The sequence below is a fragment of the Antechinus flavipes genome, chromosome 2 (assembly GCF_016432865.1).
Source record: "Antechinus flavipes isolate AdamAnt ecotype Samford, QLD, Australia chromosome 2, AdamAnt_v2, whole genome shotgun sequence".
Classification (NCBI taxonomy): domain Eukaryota; kingdom Metazoa; phylum Chordata; class Mammalia; order Dasyuromorphia; family Dasyuridae; genus Antechinus; species Antechinus flavipes.
In genome coordinates, this window is record NC_067399.1 from 272,895,256 (window position 1) to 272,909,850 (window position 14,595).

General features: G+C 43.6%; 2 protein-coding genes across 5 annotated transcripts in view; one reads left to right on the forward strand and one right to left on the reverse strand.

Moving 5' to 3' along the window:
• Positions 1-2,919: 2,919 nt before the first annotated feature.
• Positions 2,920-6,873, forward strand: INAFM2 (InaF motif containing 2). The gene has a single exon (XM_051977076.1). It carries the CDS (start codon positions 4,202-4,204, stop codon positions 4,631-4,633), a length of 432 nt encoding a protein of 143 aa, XP_051833036.1. The 5' UTR covers positions 2,920-4,201; the 3' UTR covers positions 4,634-6,873.
• A 5,852-nt stretch (positions 6,874-12,725) lies between these two features.
• The window catches only part of CCDC9B (coiled-coil domain containing 9B), a 43,193-nt gene continuing 41,323 nt past the window's right edge, over positions 12,726-14,595 (reverse strand). For all 4 annotated transcript variants that reach the window (XM_051977077.1, XM_051977080.1, XM_051977079.1 and 1 more), the window contains one exon: positions 12,726-13,952. The gene's annotated coding sequence lies outside the window, so the exon portion shown is untranslated. The remainder of the gene's footprint in view (positions 13,953-14,595) is intronic.

Genomic DNA, 14,595 nt, shown 5'->3' on the forward strand with positions numbered 1-14,595 from the left:
CAATAGAGGATCGACTAATGGCTTAAGGCACTTAGGAGGCCTAGCTTGATTATATACAAAAGCATTTTGTCTTTTGAGAGTAAAAGGCACTAAGTAAATCTAGAAAGTAAACAGAGCATAAGAGAAAACTGAAAGAAACTAGGATCATTTATTCTAGAGATGAGGGGTGAAAGAGGAACTAATAAGAACTTTCAGAGTTCTTGTGATAAGTTTTTACGGACAAGAAGGAAGAGTAAAACTATTTTTAATCTTCACTGCAAAGAGAACTTGAACTTGCATCAGAAGATATGCAAGTGCTATATGAAGTTTCCAGGGCAGTTGTCAGAGATTGGAATGGTCAGTGAAAAAGGTAGTAAGGACCTAGAATCTTTAAAAATGGCCCACATGCATATCTAGCTAATTTAAATCTGTGAAGATAGGAAAGAAAGGAAAAAATAACCTTTAAGAATCAGAATTCCTTCTAAAATTTTTCATTTTATTTTTTTCAATTAGCAAGCAATTATTTCCTCTTTCTTACCGTCATCATCCAGTGAACAAAAGAAAAAGAAAATCCTCCTAGAAAATATTCATTGACAAACAAAGCAAATTCCCACAGTGACTGTGTCCAAAAAGGTATATTTGGTATATACCAAATCTATGTCCAAAAAGATATATTTGGATATACCAAAAAGGTATATAATGCATCTTGAAGCCATTGCCTTTCTCTATCAGAAATTGGAGCTCATACCTCATTATCTGTCTTCTAGCACTTTGTCATTATGTCTCCAGAGTTCTCATCTTTCAAAATTGTTTTTGTTTATAATGCTGTTATTATGATAATGTTATATATAAAAAGTGTTTTAGTTCTATTTTGTTACTTTGTATCAACTCACACAAGTCTTTCCGGTTTTCTCTAAAACCATCTACTTTGTCATTTCTCATGACAATAATATTCCATTACAATCATACACTACAATTTAATCATTCCCTAATCAGTGGACGCCCTTTTACTTTCAAGGGTAAGAATTTTAAAGCTGTGATGTTAAATAAGCCATTTTGATACTTGCAGTTCCAAACTAAGCTCCTGCCTTCAATCAGTCCAGCCTTAGCTAAAGAGAGTGTATGATTGATTGCTGCAAAACAATAAAGAAATTCTGAAAACCCCAGAGGCTTTTAGGATTTCTCAGAATGGAAAGAGAAAAGTCACTTCTTGAAATAGCATTCTTCTGGCAATAGGCAGGAAGGAAACCTGGAAGGTCAGGAAGCTGCTTTGGCTGTTAGATATTGCTCTTAGTATTCTCTATGTCTTTAGCAGCAAAGGTGTTGGGGAAACTGATCACATATAAATTTTCTAGAAAGGGGGATGAGAGATTATAGTATCATAGATACTCTACAAGAGAATACTCAATGGTCATTTAATTCATCTATTCCTCCCCCACCCACAATTTTACAGTTAAGGAAATAGACCAGAGAAGCCTTAATGATTTGCTAAAGGTTACACAAAAGTAAGATGTAGCATTGTCAAAATATTACTTCAGGTTGGCAAATTACTTTATATATAGTCTCACTTGATCCTCACATTAACCCTGTAAAGTATATCACTTGAAAAGAGGGACTTTTAAAAAACCTTTTTCCCTAGAATCTAGCACTTACAGTAGTAAGTGCTTATATATTTCTTGAACTGAATTGAACTATTCCTATTTTACAGATAAGGAAACTGAGGACCAGAAAAGTTAAATTACCTCCAGCCATAAAAGTAGTAAGGATAAGAGATGCGAAACAGGAGCACTCCTGACTCCATGCCCAGCACTGTTCCCATCACACCAAGCAGCTTCTCTGAGCTATGGTTTACCACCAAGGTTTCTCTAACTGAGGTGGAAAAGGACTGAGGGATGGAATTCCTTATGGAGGCCACAGAATTCTAAGAAGAATAAGGGTTCATAAATATATTCACCCAGTGACTCACATAAGAAAATTGATGGGAAACATTCACAAACAATGCAACAACAGTGCAATCCTAGAATGCAGACACTCTTCTAATCCTTACACAATACACAAGCATCGATCACACAGGCACTCAGGAACCCAGGCAACTAGGATTCAAGGAGGAGAGGGCAAGAGCTTCTGAGGAAAAAATGGAAGGAAAGAGAACCAGGAAGGAAGATAAAGAGGTGAAGGCTGGGGGGAGAGGAGAGACAAAAAGAGAGAGACTTAGAATGGGCTTTCTTTTTGAATCTGGGCTAGGAGGGAAGGAAGACAAGCTTTGCATCCAATGGAAGCCAGTGCCCTCCTGACATTTCCCCAAACCTAGCTGAAAGCCTACTTCCCTCAGGAGCCGGAGCTGTAAGAGGACCACTCTCACAGAATGGACAACCCAAACAGAAGCCACGCTGGCTCCGTCCTAGTGGGATAGGGAAGGAGAAGAGTCAGTAAGGAAGCTCAGGCAGCAGTGTTTGGATTCCCAGAGGAGCGCTTTACAATACATCCCTTTGGGACCAGATCATACCTAACTGGCCGAGTAAATTATAATAAGTGAAAACCTGGCACTTCTCCCAAGCAGCAAAGGTGGCCGTTCAACTGGAAGGACTCCGAGGTCCCCAGGTAAGATCCCCAAAGGGATCTTCAGACTTCAAAATTACAGAAAAATCTGGTCTGTCTCTTTGCTGCTTCTCTCTCTCCTCTCTTTCTCTCTCTCTCTCTCTCTCTCTCTCTCTCTCTCTCTCTCTCTCTCTCTCTCTCTCTCCTCTCTCTCTCTCTCTCTCCCCCTCTCCCTTCCCCCATCTCTCTCTCTCTCTCTCCCCCTCTCCCTTCCCTCATCTCTCTCCCCCCCCCTCTCCCTTCCCCCATCTCTCTCTCTCTCTCTCCCTTCCCCACCTCTCTCTCTCCCTCCCTCTCTTTCTCCCTCCTTCCTCTCCATCCCTCCCTCCCTCTCCCCTTCCTTCTCCTTTTCCCTCTCACTCTCTTCCTCCCACTCCCAACTCTTTCTTTACATGTGCTCGGCATCAAAGCCTGAGCTCCAGAAGTTTACAGCCTAAAGCTGATGATTCTGGTAGGGACGGAAATTGGATGTTCTGACAACACGGAACACATGGAACTAACATATGCATTAAATAAATAAGTGCTGTGTGCACGCTGCGGGGCGGGCTCCGAGAGAAAAGAGTCTAGAGTTGGAGGAGAGAAAGGGCTGAGCTTCCAAGTGCTTTCAAGGGAGGAAACTGAGCTTCCTAGAAACTCTGTGAAAAACCCACTTTACACGGAGGGAAACTGAGGCACAGGAGCCCGAGATGAGCTCCCTTTCCTTCCACAACTCTGGATACTTCCCTTTTTAGTTCAAGTCCCGTCGGGACAAGCTAAGGCCAAAGAGTATGAGGCTAAACGAGAAGGTCTCCCGTTCAAGTTGGGCAGCCCGCCCTAAAACAGTCCACCCCTTGAGTCTAACCAATTCAGCACTCCGCCCAGTACAACGACTCTCCCCTTTTAAAGAAGCGCTCCGAGCTCCCGGTTCCCTCCGCTCCCCCTCCCCTCCCACCCAGCGCCGCCGCCCCTGACGCACGTCAGCACCGCCCCCAAGGCATCGCCCTTTTAAGAGTCCCTTTCGCTCCGCTTCGCTAACGGGTCGTCCAGAGAAGAAGAAGCCGGTAGAGCTGGCGGGACTTAGCGTCGCTCCTTAAAAGAATCCACCTTTCCCGACCCGAGCTGCCGGACCACCGGCGTGGCCCTTTTAAGAAGCAAGCCCCTAGTGGCTCCCGCGCCCCCTCCCCCCCATCCCGGAGGAGTCCGGCCCAGAAAGAAGTCGCGCGCGGACGCCGGAGACAGACTGGCGGACTGACGGACGGACTGGTGGTCAACCCGGAGCTGCGGCGGCGCGCGAAGCGCAGGGCACAGTCTGCCTGGTGGCCGAAGGGGCTGGCTGCGGGAGGCGGCAGCAGCGGATGGGGACCTTGAGCCGGCCGGTGGCTACGGAGGCGGCGGCAGGAGCTGGAGGACTAACGGGACAGCGGCAGCGGCGGCGGCGCTGGCGGCGGTGACGAACTCAGGCCCCGGCAGCGGAGACGAGGTGGTGGGGGCTGGCGGCGGCCGGAGCAAGCAGCCCGAGGGGTCGTGAGGGCGCCAGGCCGCCCCCCAGTGCAGCCCAGCCTCACGCCTCCGAGTCTCCTCCAGCCCTCCGGGGCCCCCAGCAGCCGGGGCCGTGGAGCACCGGGGCAAAGGCCGGGGTCCCCCCATGAAGGAACGAGACTCGGCCCCGGCCGAGCGGGGCAAGCCGGCCACCTACACCGGGGACAAGAAGGCGAAGATGGCGGCCAAGACCAACAAGAAGTGGGTCCGGCTCGCCACCGTGTTCGCCTACGTGCTGTCCGTGTCCCTGGCCGCCATCGTCCTCGCCGTCTACTATAGCCTCATCTGGCAGCCGGTGGGGGCCGGTACTTCTGGGGGTCCGGGCGGCCCGCCCCCCGGCCCCTCCAACTCCACGGTCACGGCACCGGCCGGAACCCCAGGGGGAGCGGCAGGGGGACCCAACGCCACGGCCTCACCGAGGACCGAGGCTCCTCAAGATGCGCCCCCGCTGCAGAACTCTGGGACCACGGCCCGGCCGCCCGGCCAGTCCGGAAAGCCAAAGGAGGAAGCTCCAGCGGCGGCACCCGGGAGTCGCTGAAGCCGCTCTGGATAGGGGGGGCGGCTGGGAATCCGTCCCTGGCCTTCCCAACCCCAGGGGAGCAGGACTTTGCAGCCGCCGGTGCAGGGCATGGAGAGTCGGCTGGGGGTGTGGACCCCCAGCCGTAGCAACCAGCCGCCCCCGGTCCCGATTTGCTTCAGAGAGAGGGACCAAGATTCGCCGCTGGCTTTCTGTTGCGTCCTCAGAGGACCGTGATGCACTAGGGCCGGAGCCAGGAGGATGGTTGGGGTGGGGGGTGGGGAGATTCCCAGCCCCGAACCCTGTTGGGCTTTCTCCTGAGTATCTTTAAGGGGAGGAGGGGTATCCCGGGCTTTCCCATCTCCCCTACCCCAGACTCAGGGGTTGGAGGGAGCTCTAAGGGGCTCATTTTATAAGCTGAAGCTCCCACGAAAGTGGGGAGCATAAGTAGTGGAGCTCAGGTGTCAGCCTAGTTGCAAATGGCCACAGATGCATTTAATTTATAAATTCGTGTATATAGTTGTTGACATATGCACTTAGAAGCTATAATTACATAGAATTATATATATTCACCCACACCCTGAATAGCTACTGATTGGTGTGTCAAGCAAGGGCTATCGTCCAGAAAAATGCTGCCCCCCTACCCAGGTGCAGCTATTCAGGAGGGCACAGTATCTTTAGTCATGAAATTGCTTTATTCATCACCCCTCTCCTCCATCCTCCTCCAGTTGATTGATTTGTGACATCTTTAAACCAACAACACTTATTGTTGGATTAGTTTTTAGACTTGATGTGACACTGAAAAAACCTCAGGAGGAGCGGAAGCAGTTTTTTGGGAGAATGGGAAATGGGATGACACCCCCCACCCTCTCAAGATGCTTCCTGTTGCATCTCCAATTATCTGGACTGGAGCCAGGATATAAGGAAGGGAAAGAGCAAGGCCTCTCTCTGCTTTATTCTTAACCTACCCATCATTGGGGTGGGTTGGGGAAAAGTGAGCAAAGAGTGCCTGGCAAAAATTTTTCTGCCTTTTTGCTGCCCTTCAAGGCCTTGGCATTACTCCAGTAATCACACTCTTATCAAGCATAGACTTTCCTCCCTCTTGATCCTGTAGTGAAAGCCTAACCCTCTCCTTGGGACTAAATCTGTTCTGGTGAAATAAGAGCCTTGTCACCAGTTCTCTGGTTTAGGAACTGTACCACGGAATCACAAGGGTTGCGGAGGTGGGCTTCAAACTTGTAATTGTGTTTAGGCACAAATAGCTTTTGTTAGCCAGCAAACAGGAAAAAAAAAAAATCATGTGAAAGGTAAATTGGTGTGTTTTTCTCTCTCCTGATAAAGTCTCATTTATGCAGCATATATTTTTTATTGTGGGGTTAAGAAACAAAGGAAAATGACATGGCTTAGAAGGAGCAGGAGTCATTCTTTCTATCTGGATTCCATTTCCCTCTGCCATTAGCAATAGCTAAGCACTTGCAGTGCAGTGACAGGAGAGCAAACCCTTTAGTATTTCCTTTTTGGGAAAATATGGCACTTTAAGAAAAAAGAAAAGCAAAAAAACAAAACAAAACAGAAAAAACCTTTTCCACTTGTGTGTCCTGAAATGATTCATCTCTGCTGTTTTCTGGCCTAGTCTTTAGCCAGCTGCAATTCAAGTTTACCAGACAGCAGCTATGCTTTAAGCCATTGTCCTGTGTGGGCCAAGAGAATAGCACCAGAGCTGTAATAGTCTAGGAACAGGCCAGTAGCACTCTGAAGAGTATTGGCTAGAGAAAAACTTCTTAACTGCTGGCTATGGTCATTAGGAAGTCTATGGGGCCTTTTTTTCCCCAGTAGGGAGAATGGTGGGGGAAAAAAACATGAAATAATCACCTTTATTACTTCAATAATAGTCTGCAATTTATATTTACTGTGTGACTTTTTAGTCCTACATTTTAATAATTTGTAAGTTTATTTGTTGTCTCAAGACCTTTTGAACAAGAGACCATCTGGGATTCCCCAGCATTTCAGGACTGTCTTAATTCACCTTGGGATCAAAGAATCTAGCAAGACCATTTTAATGTCCAACTGCTGCCCCACTATCTCTCTAAAGCCTTCACTGGAAATGGGACATTAGCTCCAGCTCTAGGTGTGAACATGCTCAGAGACCTTATTTATAATTCAGCCATTTAAGATAAACCTGTACTCAAAAGTCCTGTATATTTTTTAAAAAGTTTTATTTTTCAGGTGAACAAAAATACATTCTAAGAACTCTGCCTAAACCTGTGTAAGAATTTTATTAAATGTATTTTGTGAAATAACTCTTGAGAGAAAAAGATGGGGACCAGGAGAAGGGTATCTTCAGATAAAATGAGCAGATATAAAACAGATTGAACATAAAATATAATATGATAGGTGATAAAACATAAAACAGGGAGGACTACTCTGAGGGATATGGCTAGATTGGTTAATAAAAGAAGGAATAACTTCACTTTAAATTTGATGCAATCTTAAAACCTTGGGAATTAGTTGTGTATGATAACATAAGGTGTCTTCTACTATCCTAATTCAGCTGAGGTGCCCAAGCTTCAGTAGAAGCTCTCAGTAGTGACTGAATAAATTTTAATGATGAGGGTGAGAAATGACCATATGCTTGACAAGCTGATAATTGAAGTAAGGCTTTAAAAATCCTTCTGATACTACTGCTTCTTTTCTCTCTCTTAAGCCCCATTTTTCATGTTTAGCTTAAGAGTTTCCAGTGGTGTGGATTTATTAATCTAGTGACTCTTCAGGGCAGTCCTGGCCCAGAGTCATTGTAAGGTGCTACTTCATGGCTTTAACTGGGGGAAGGGGGAATGGAGAAAAGGAAACTTTGCAGCAGGCGAAGGGGAGTGCCAGCTTCGGAAACCTCAAAAGGCAGTTTTTGAAAAGCTGGGTAACAAGGTACAAACATAAGGGATTAGGCATGCAGCAAAATATAGGGGAAGTAATTCAAATCAACGCATTGTTAGCTAAATGCTACCCAGCACAAATGTGGAGCTAGGAGCCAATGTTAGAGGGCCCCCTGAGGCCAGTGCTTCACAAAAGCTGCTGGGGGGCAGCTGCTGGGCTTTGACATCACCTTGTAGTCTGCTGGGAGGCTTGGAAAAGGTCCACCCTGCTTTTATTCCCCTGTTCAACTCACACAATAGCATTTTGTTAGAGGGCTGAGTAAGGCAGAGCAAAGAAGTGAAAGGGTTACATAATTCTCTCTCTCTCTCTCTCTCTCTCTCTCTCTCTCTCTCTCTCTCTCTCTCTCTCTCTCTCTCTCTCTTTACATGTTGCTTCTACAGCTGTACACAGCTTCACACATTGTGGCACATGACAGTAGTCTGTACTGTGCAATATGCAGGCCCCTGCTGTCTAATTAGAAGGGAACTGTTCCATCAAGACAGGGCCCAATTGGCTGGGGAGTATTGAATGGAAATAGCTTATTTGCAGGAGTTTGAATCCTACTTGCAGAAATACCCATTAACTCTCAAGCCAGCAGGGAGAGGTTTAAGCCAAGAAGTTGGCTTTCTTTTTGAGTCTATTTTGTACCTGAAGTACTGGAACCATTTATGTGTGTGTGTGTGTGTTTGTGCCCCTAATATTTCTATGCTTTTATTCTTGGGCATTCAGAAAATCCTTTTTTTTAAAGTGAGGTTTTAGAGACTTCCCTGTACTGTTAAGGCTGTTTAAGTTTATGTTTTGAAATTTTTCCTTACTTGATATTGAAGTAGAGAAAAGTATTTCTCTGAAATGCTACTATAGCATAATCCCCTTCTTTCTAAAAGTTGTGGTATATGTGCTGTGAAGCTACTATTTCGGAAGCTTTTCTACTTAGCTTTGTTATTATTACTGTTCTTTTGTCTCCACCAGCAAATTCTCAAATAGTGGGCATTTCACTTTAGAGTTTACTTCATTCACCATAATTTGATATTTCAAGTAAAACTAGAAGCGAATTGTTTTGTCTAAAGAAACCCAAAGGATAAAACTTGAATTTTGGAACTACTGAAAACGCCTTAGAATGAATGCCTTCCCCACTCTACTGCAAATAGAGAAGTATTTCTGAATTTGCTATTCTATGAAAAAAGCATCACAGCTATACCTATCATATTGGCTGCTACAACAGTTCAGTTACATTTGGCAAAATGTAACTGGCCTTGTGGGTGTGAATAACACATCCTGTGATTTGTGAGAATAAGTTATTGAGGGCATATTGATTTCCTTTTCCAAGCACTGAACTTCCTAATTTATTTTAACATCTAGGGCATGCAGGTGTACCTGACATTCTTCTGGGCTACAGGGGCCAAGATACAAATAGCTTTCTGGTTTTGCTCAGGCAGTAGATGGGAATTTCCTATATATTGTTATGTTGGAGAAATACAAAATTACTATGAATATTAAATGAATTTCCAGTCTTAAAAAGGACAGATTTTTACATTTCCCAAGGGCACAGTGTGAATTGCATCTTAAATTTCTGATTATTTTTTTTTGTTTTCTTTCTTGGAATATGCTCTTCTCATTTCAGATAACTCCATTATATGCTAAGTAGGGGAAAGGTATGAGACACAATAGAGAGGAACACCAAATTGGAACCTAAATTATGTAGATTTTAGTCTTAGCTTTTACATTAACTGTGTTACTTCAGGCGAGTCACTTAAACCTTCTAGTCTTCCCTAATTTCCTTTCCATGAAAATATATAGTAAGCATATAATCGATGCTTCTTTACCCTTTTTTTATTTGACTATAATAATGTGAGATAAGTGGATGAGGTGATTTTTTAAAATCCCTTATAATTCCACAGTTATTCTCTTCTCATATGCATCACTTTATAAAACTGGATCCACTGCCCTCTCTGCTCAGGCCTCTGTTTGCTTGTTGGTATTTTGAAAATACCTGCTCCCTCTGCAGTTTTTCCAGTTACATCTGTTTCATTTGCTGACACAGCCACACAGCCCCTGATTTGCTGTTGTCTCTGGTGCAATGCTTTTGTTCCTGCTGTTAGGTTAAAAAATAGGGTTCTCTTTGGTCACATGTCTCTGTTCTTAATAGTCACCTCCACTCCAAATACAGAAACAGCTATATCTCATATTGAGCATAATGGGACAAATGGGAACAGCTAAGTCATCACTAAGGAGCCATCAGCAGCATGAGTCCAAAACCACAATTTCACTCTATACTCCATGGTGATTCTGACCTTCCTGGTGACTAGCAGGACATTTTGCTGATTGAACTTAGTTTTTATATCTTCTCTCTGACCCCTACTTGTGTTCATACTTGCCTGCGAACTAAATAGCAAGCAGAACTGGCTCTTCTTAATAGGAAGAAAGCTTCCGACTAAACCAATACCATTATCTACCCCCCTACACACACACACACACACACACACACACACACACACACACACACACAAAACCCACATCCCTCACAAAAGCATCTGTGATGCATGATTAGTTCTTTCAAATAGCTGGCTATAAACTGGTCTACATGTGGCCTGTGTAGCCAATCTTTGTTAGAAAAACTTCCTCTGTTTCATGAATGGATACTTTGCTAAGTCCTGGTCAGGGGTAGATTTTCTTCATTCAGTGGACACAAACCCTCGGCTTCGACTCAAGTAGAGACTGTGTTGATCAGTACACCTTCCATTTCTAATTTACTTGTCATTCTGCTTTATCAACAGACCGAGCTTGTAGATGAAACTTTTAGATAAAGCAGAGTTGCTTCCTAAAGATATGTTGCTTCCAACTTGTCCTTGGTAAATGAGTTCTATGCCCACTCAGTTTTCTGCAACTGGCTTAGTAATTCAATCCAGCTAAGCATTTATTAAGTGTCTAGTGTGTATAATATGCTGTTATAAATGTTGAGGCACAAAACCAAAAGTAATAATATAGTGAAAAAATACTGGACTAGTTCTACCACATAACATCTTAGGGACTCTAGCCAAATGGATTCATTTTCTTACATCTCAGTTTCCACACTTGTAAAATGGGGATAATTTATGTTTGTAATTTTGATAAATTAAATGAGATAATGTGTGAAAGCACTAAGTGAAGTGCTATACAAATGAAAATATTATTGCTAGGGTGGAGGCAATATAGCAAAAGAACCCTGGAATTTAGGCACTAATATTTACTCCTTCGATAATTTTATAACCTTAGTTAAGTCACTTTTTACTTTTCTATTACTAAATGGGAATTTATCAGAAGCTGTGAGATACAAACCTGCTTTTAGCTCTTGGGAACAGATACCTCATAAATATGCGGTGTTATTTTTCCACATAGTATTTATCCCTCAGAGAGGTTGAATGGAAAGGGAAGGAAAGGAAAACTATAGTATTACTATAGAGGGTAGAAAGTTACCTAGCTTAACCTTTTCTCTGTCAGTTTAAAATTGAGGACTGCATTAATGTGAAGCTCCTTGATTTTGACACAACAAATTTTCAGTGACAAACAACTTCCCATCCTTATGTAACAGGAAGAGAACTGTTATAGTATGGTAGAGAGTTAGGATTGAAGAGAAGGCAGAATGGAAAGGTCTTCCAAAAATACAAAGGAAAAAGGAAAATAACAGTGATGTTCCTTACTTCTTTGAAAATTATAAAAGACTTGATCTTGCTGAGAGGATCTTATTGGGGAGGAGACTTCTGAACTAGCTTCCCCTTTTGTCTCCTATAAAGGTCCTGATGTGTTTTATTTCACCCCCTGGCCTGCAGCCTGCTGTTCCCCAAGCTAATCCATAAAAGGAGCAGCGGATGCCACATACCATTCCTCCTGGTGCCAGGCCTGGCATCAAGTGGATGGATAATAAGTGGCCTTGACGTCTGAGCTCCTGCAGACTTGTCTAGGAAAAAGTAGCACTAGCTCCTCTGTAGGGCTGTCACAGCCTTGAGATCTCCCACTCCTTAAGAATACTTACTGTCCTGTGTGAATGCTTCCTACCCTGAATCCTGATAACCTTGTGGTGCTGAATTTGGGGGAATACACAGATACAAATAACTCAGCTAAATGCAAATGGGAAATTGGGTCTCACTTCCCATCTCTCCCCTGGATCCATAACTGCAAGAATTCAAGAAAGATCCTACATGTATAGGAGTCTTAGTGATTGTCTCCTTATTCCTTTCCAATATTATTATAGTTCAACCCTTTTCCCACTCCCTGAGGCCAGTTTAAGATTAAATGGCAGACTGACCTGAAATTCTAGCTCAAAAAATCCCAATAACCATAACCTTTCCTGTAGCTCCTTCCACGAATGCTTCCCCTTCTATACCTACATGAGACCTCTCTGGAATCGGGAAGAGAATATTGCCAGGGTATTCCTATGGTTAACAAAGTTTGAACCTGGGGGAAAACAGTTCAGAGGCAAACTCCAAAAAAAGAGTTAACTACTGGGGAGAACATTAAAGAAATAAGGATTGTGGTTTGGGAGTAGCTCAGCAGCAGCTGACAAGAATGTTAGTGATGTAAACAGAGCAGAGACAGTGCAGGGAGAAAGAACAGCCCTACCCAAAGACTTAAATAGAAACCAGAGTGTGAAGTCAAATGGAGAAATGGCCCCCAAATCCTTGTGACAGAACTGATGGTTAAGAAGAATCAAGACACTCTCCAAAAAACTGGATAGCCCTGCAGAACCTGAATCTACCTTGTAATTTCTGTGAGCATGCAATACGTCTTAATTAAATTTAAAAAAAAAAGTTTGGAGCTAAGCTATATTGAGCCCAGACTGGATAGTGAAAATGTCAAGATTATATAAAAATTTCATAATATGCCTTTCCCTTGATCTAAAATGGGCTTCAAAACAATTTTATCCTTAAACCATCTCTCTGCTCCCCTCCCAGATTTTCACAAGGATTGCCCCTTTTACAGTCTGTTGTTCTTCCCAAATCTCTTACAGTTTGTTTTCCCTCCCAGATCATAGACCGGAAGACTGTGAAGGCCAAGCTGATATTTCTAAGACGCTTGTATCAAGAATCTAGTGTTCTCCAGGTCTATGGAAACAAATATCTCTTTTGGGACAAAGCAGTGAAAGTTGCCCTAGGCTTGAGGTCTTTATGTTAGCAGAGTGAAAAGCAAGCAGAACATAGGAGAAGAAAAAATGGAAAAAAAGTTTCCATTTGGTCAGGAATGCTTAATTTTATTTGCTTTAGATTGCAATTTCACTTCAGTTGAGATACTGCTTGTTCCTTCCGTAGCTACTCACCATTCTCTTCAGCTTCTGATGTGGGATTAAAACCTGAATTTGTGGCATTATTTCTCCTGATAGCTTTTTGAGAAATGCTCTGCAAACTTGAGATTCCCATCAAGTGAAATATCATTTCTTTGCTGCCATCCCAACCTGGATTCCTCCAGTCTAAGAACCCACTAGAAAACTTGAGTCATTGCTCACAGTTCCTTATTCTACATCCCTCATCCCATAGTATCACATATGCAGACACAAAACACACAAATTTCTCAGTGAAGAAAGCACCACAGTCCGGATGGATGGTCATCCACTTTTTAAGGGCAGATATAGTTAGAGGTCATCAGAAGTCAAGGTCAGCCTCCCTTCTAAAGCAGTTTTCCTTTGGAGAGAGGAATCTCAATGCTTTATACCGACTACAGGAACTTATATATGTCCAGCTAGAAGATAAGGGTCTTCTAGTTTCCCTAGCTGGGAACTGGATTTTCCATCTTATCCTAGAGTCCAAAAATATGTCCCTCAGGGGCAGTTACTTCCACATGAACAGAAATGTTCTCACAAGCCTTGAAATGATTTTCTTACTCTCTCCTTACACCAATCCCAGCATTCTAACTTTTTTGTTTTCATCTTTTCCTCACTCCCTATTGTAAGAACCCAGCACAATCCCACTCAAGCCTTTTTTAAAGGCTGCATTTCATTTCAGGAGGCTGATTTTCCACATCCTGAAAGTAGAGATGGTGATCCCAGAAGGAAAAAAGTCCAAGGCCCCCCCCCCAGAATTATCCAGCATATTCAGCAACACAAGTGCCCAACCAGGATCATGAGTTTACTTCCGTTCCTCAAATATCACCTCTTCAATCATGCACTACAGGGACCCCATATCTTCTGAACTGTCCAAGGTTCATTTTTTGGCACAGGGATAAACCTTCTCTGGCAGGGCAAAGGCACAAATAAGATAGAAAAAACTCAAAGATGTACAGTAGTGGGCAATACTCAGGAGGGGGAAGTTGGCAAAAAAAAAAAAGGAAATACATGATGAAATTTGGGCCTAAATGATGAGATCCAGGAAATGAGATTCATGAGAAAAAGATACTACTAGGTACTCAAGGGAATCAACCATGGTAGTGATACCCAAAGAAATTCTGGTTTTCTTTCATCACTCTGAAAGACAGAAAAAAGGATACAATAGTTAACCCTAGGGATCCTTATTCCCACTCTCATCCCAACTTGTAGAATGTTGATGCTAATTCAGATCCTGCTGTTCCCCCAGATTATGTCAACTGACTGCATTCTTTCTCTCCACACTGCTGGTGAAATCATCTCACTCCATTAGTTGAATCACCTTTTACTCCTTGAAACATCTTTGGGAGACAGCAAAATTTTGGGAACGGAAGCAATGGTAGGTGAGGTAGCACCTAAATGAAGTGGGTTATAATGCAGGGGATTTGGACAGAGCACAGGACCCGACCACCAGTATCTGCCATGGAAACTCTATTGGGAGGGGAGAGAACCCTCAAACTGGTGGACTGGAGCTAGTCAACAGACAAATTGGAAATATCCTAGACTCTAAGAAGCAGTGGGTAGATAAAGGATACAGGTGTATGCTGGGGTCCTGAGCACGATGAGCAATTTCTGTTCTCAGGCCAGAAGGGAGTGGCTGCTTATAGGATGCACTAAAGGGGATTTGGGATATGTTGCCAGCTCTTTCAAAATCTGAGTGCTGCCATAAGAAGCATATGGGTGTATAAGCTCACATGCGCAAACGTGTCCGCACCGGTGTGCAATGTGACATCCGGGGAGGGAG

What these genes read in the sequence shown, in the direction of transcription:
- INAFM2 (XM_051977076.1), top strand. Translation starts at nt 4,202, where the DNA reads ATGAAGGAACGAGACTCGGCCCCGGCCGAGCGGGGCAAGCCGGCCACC.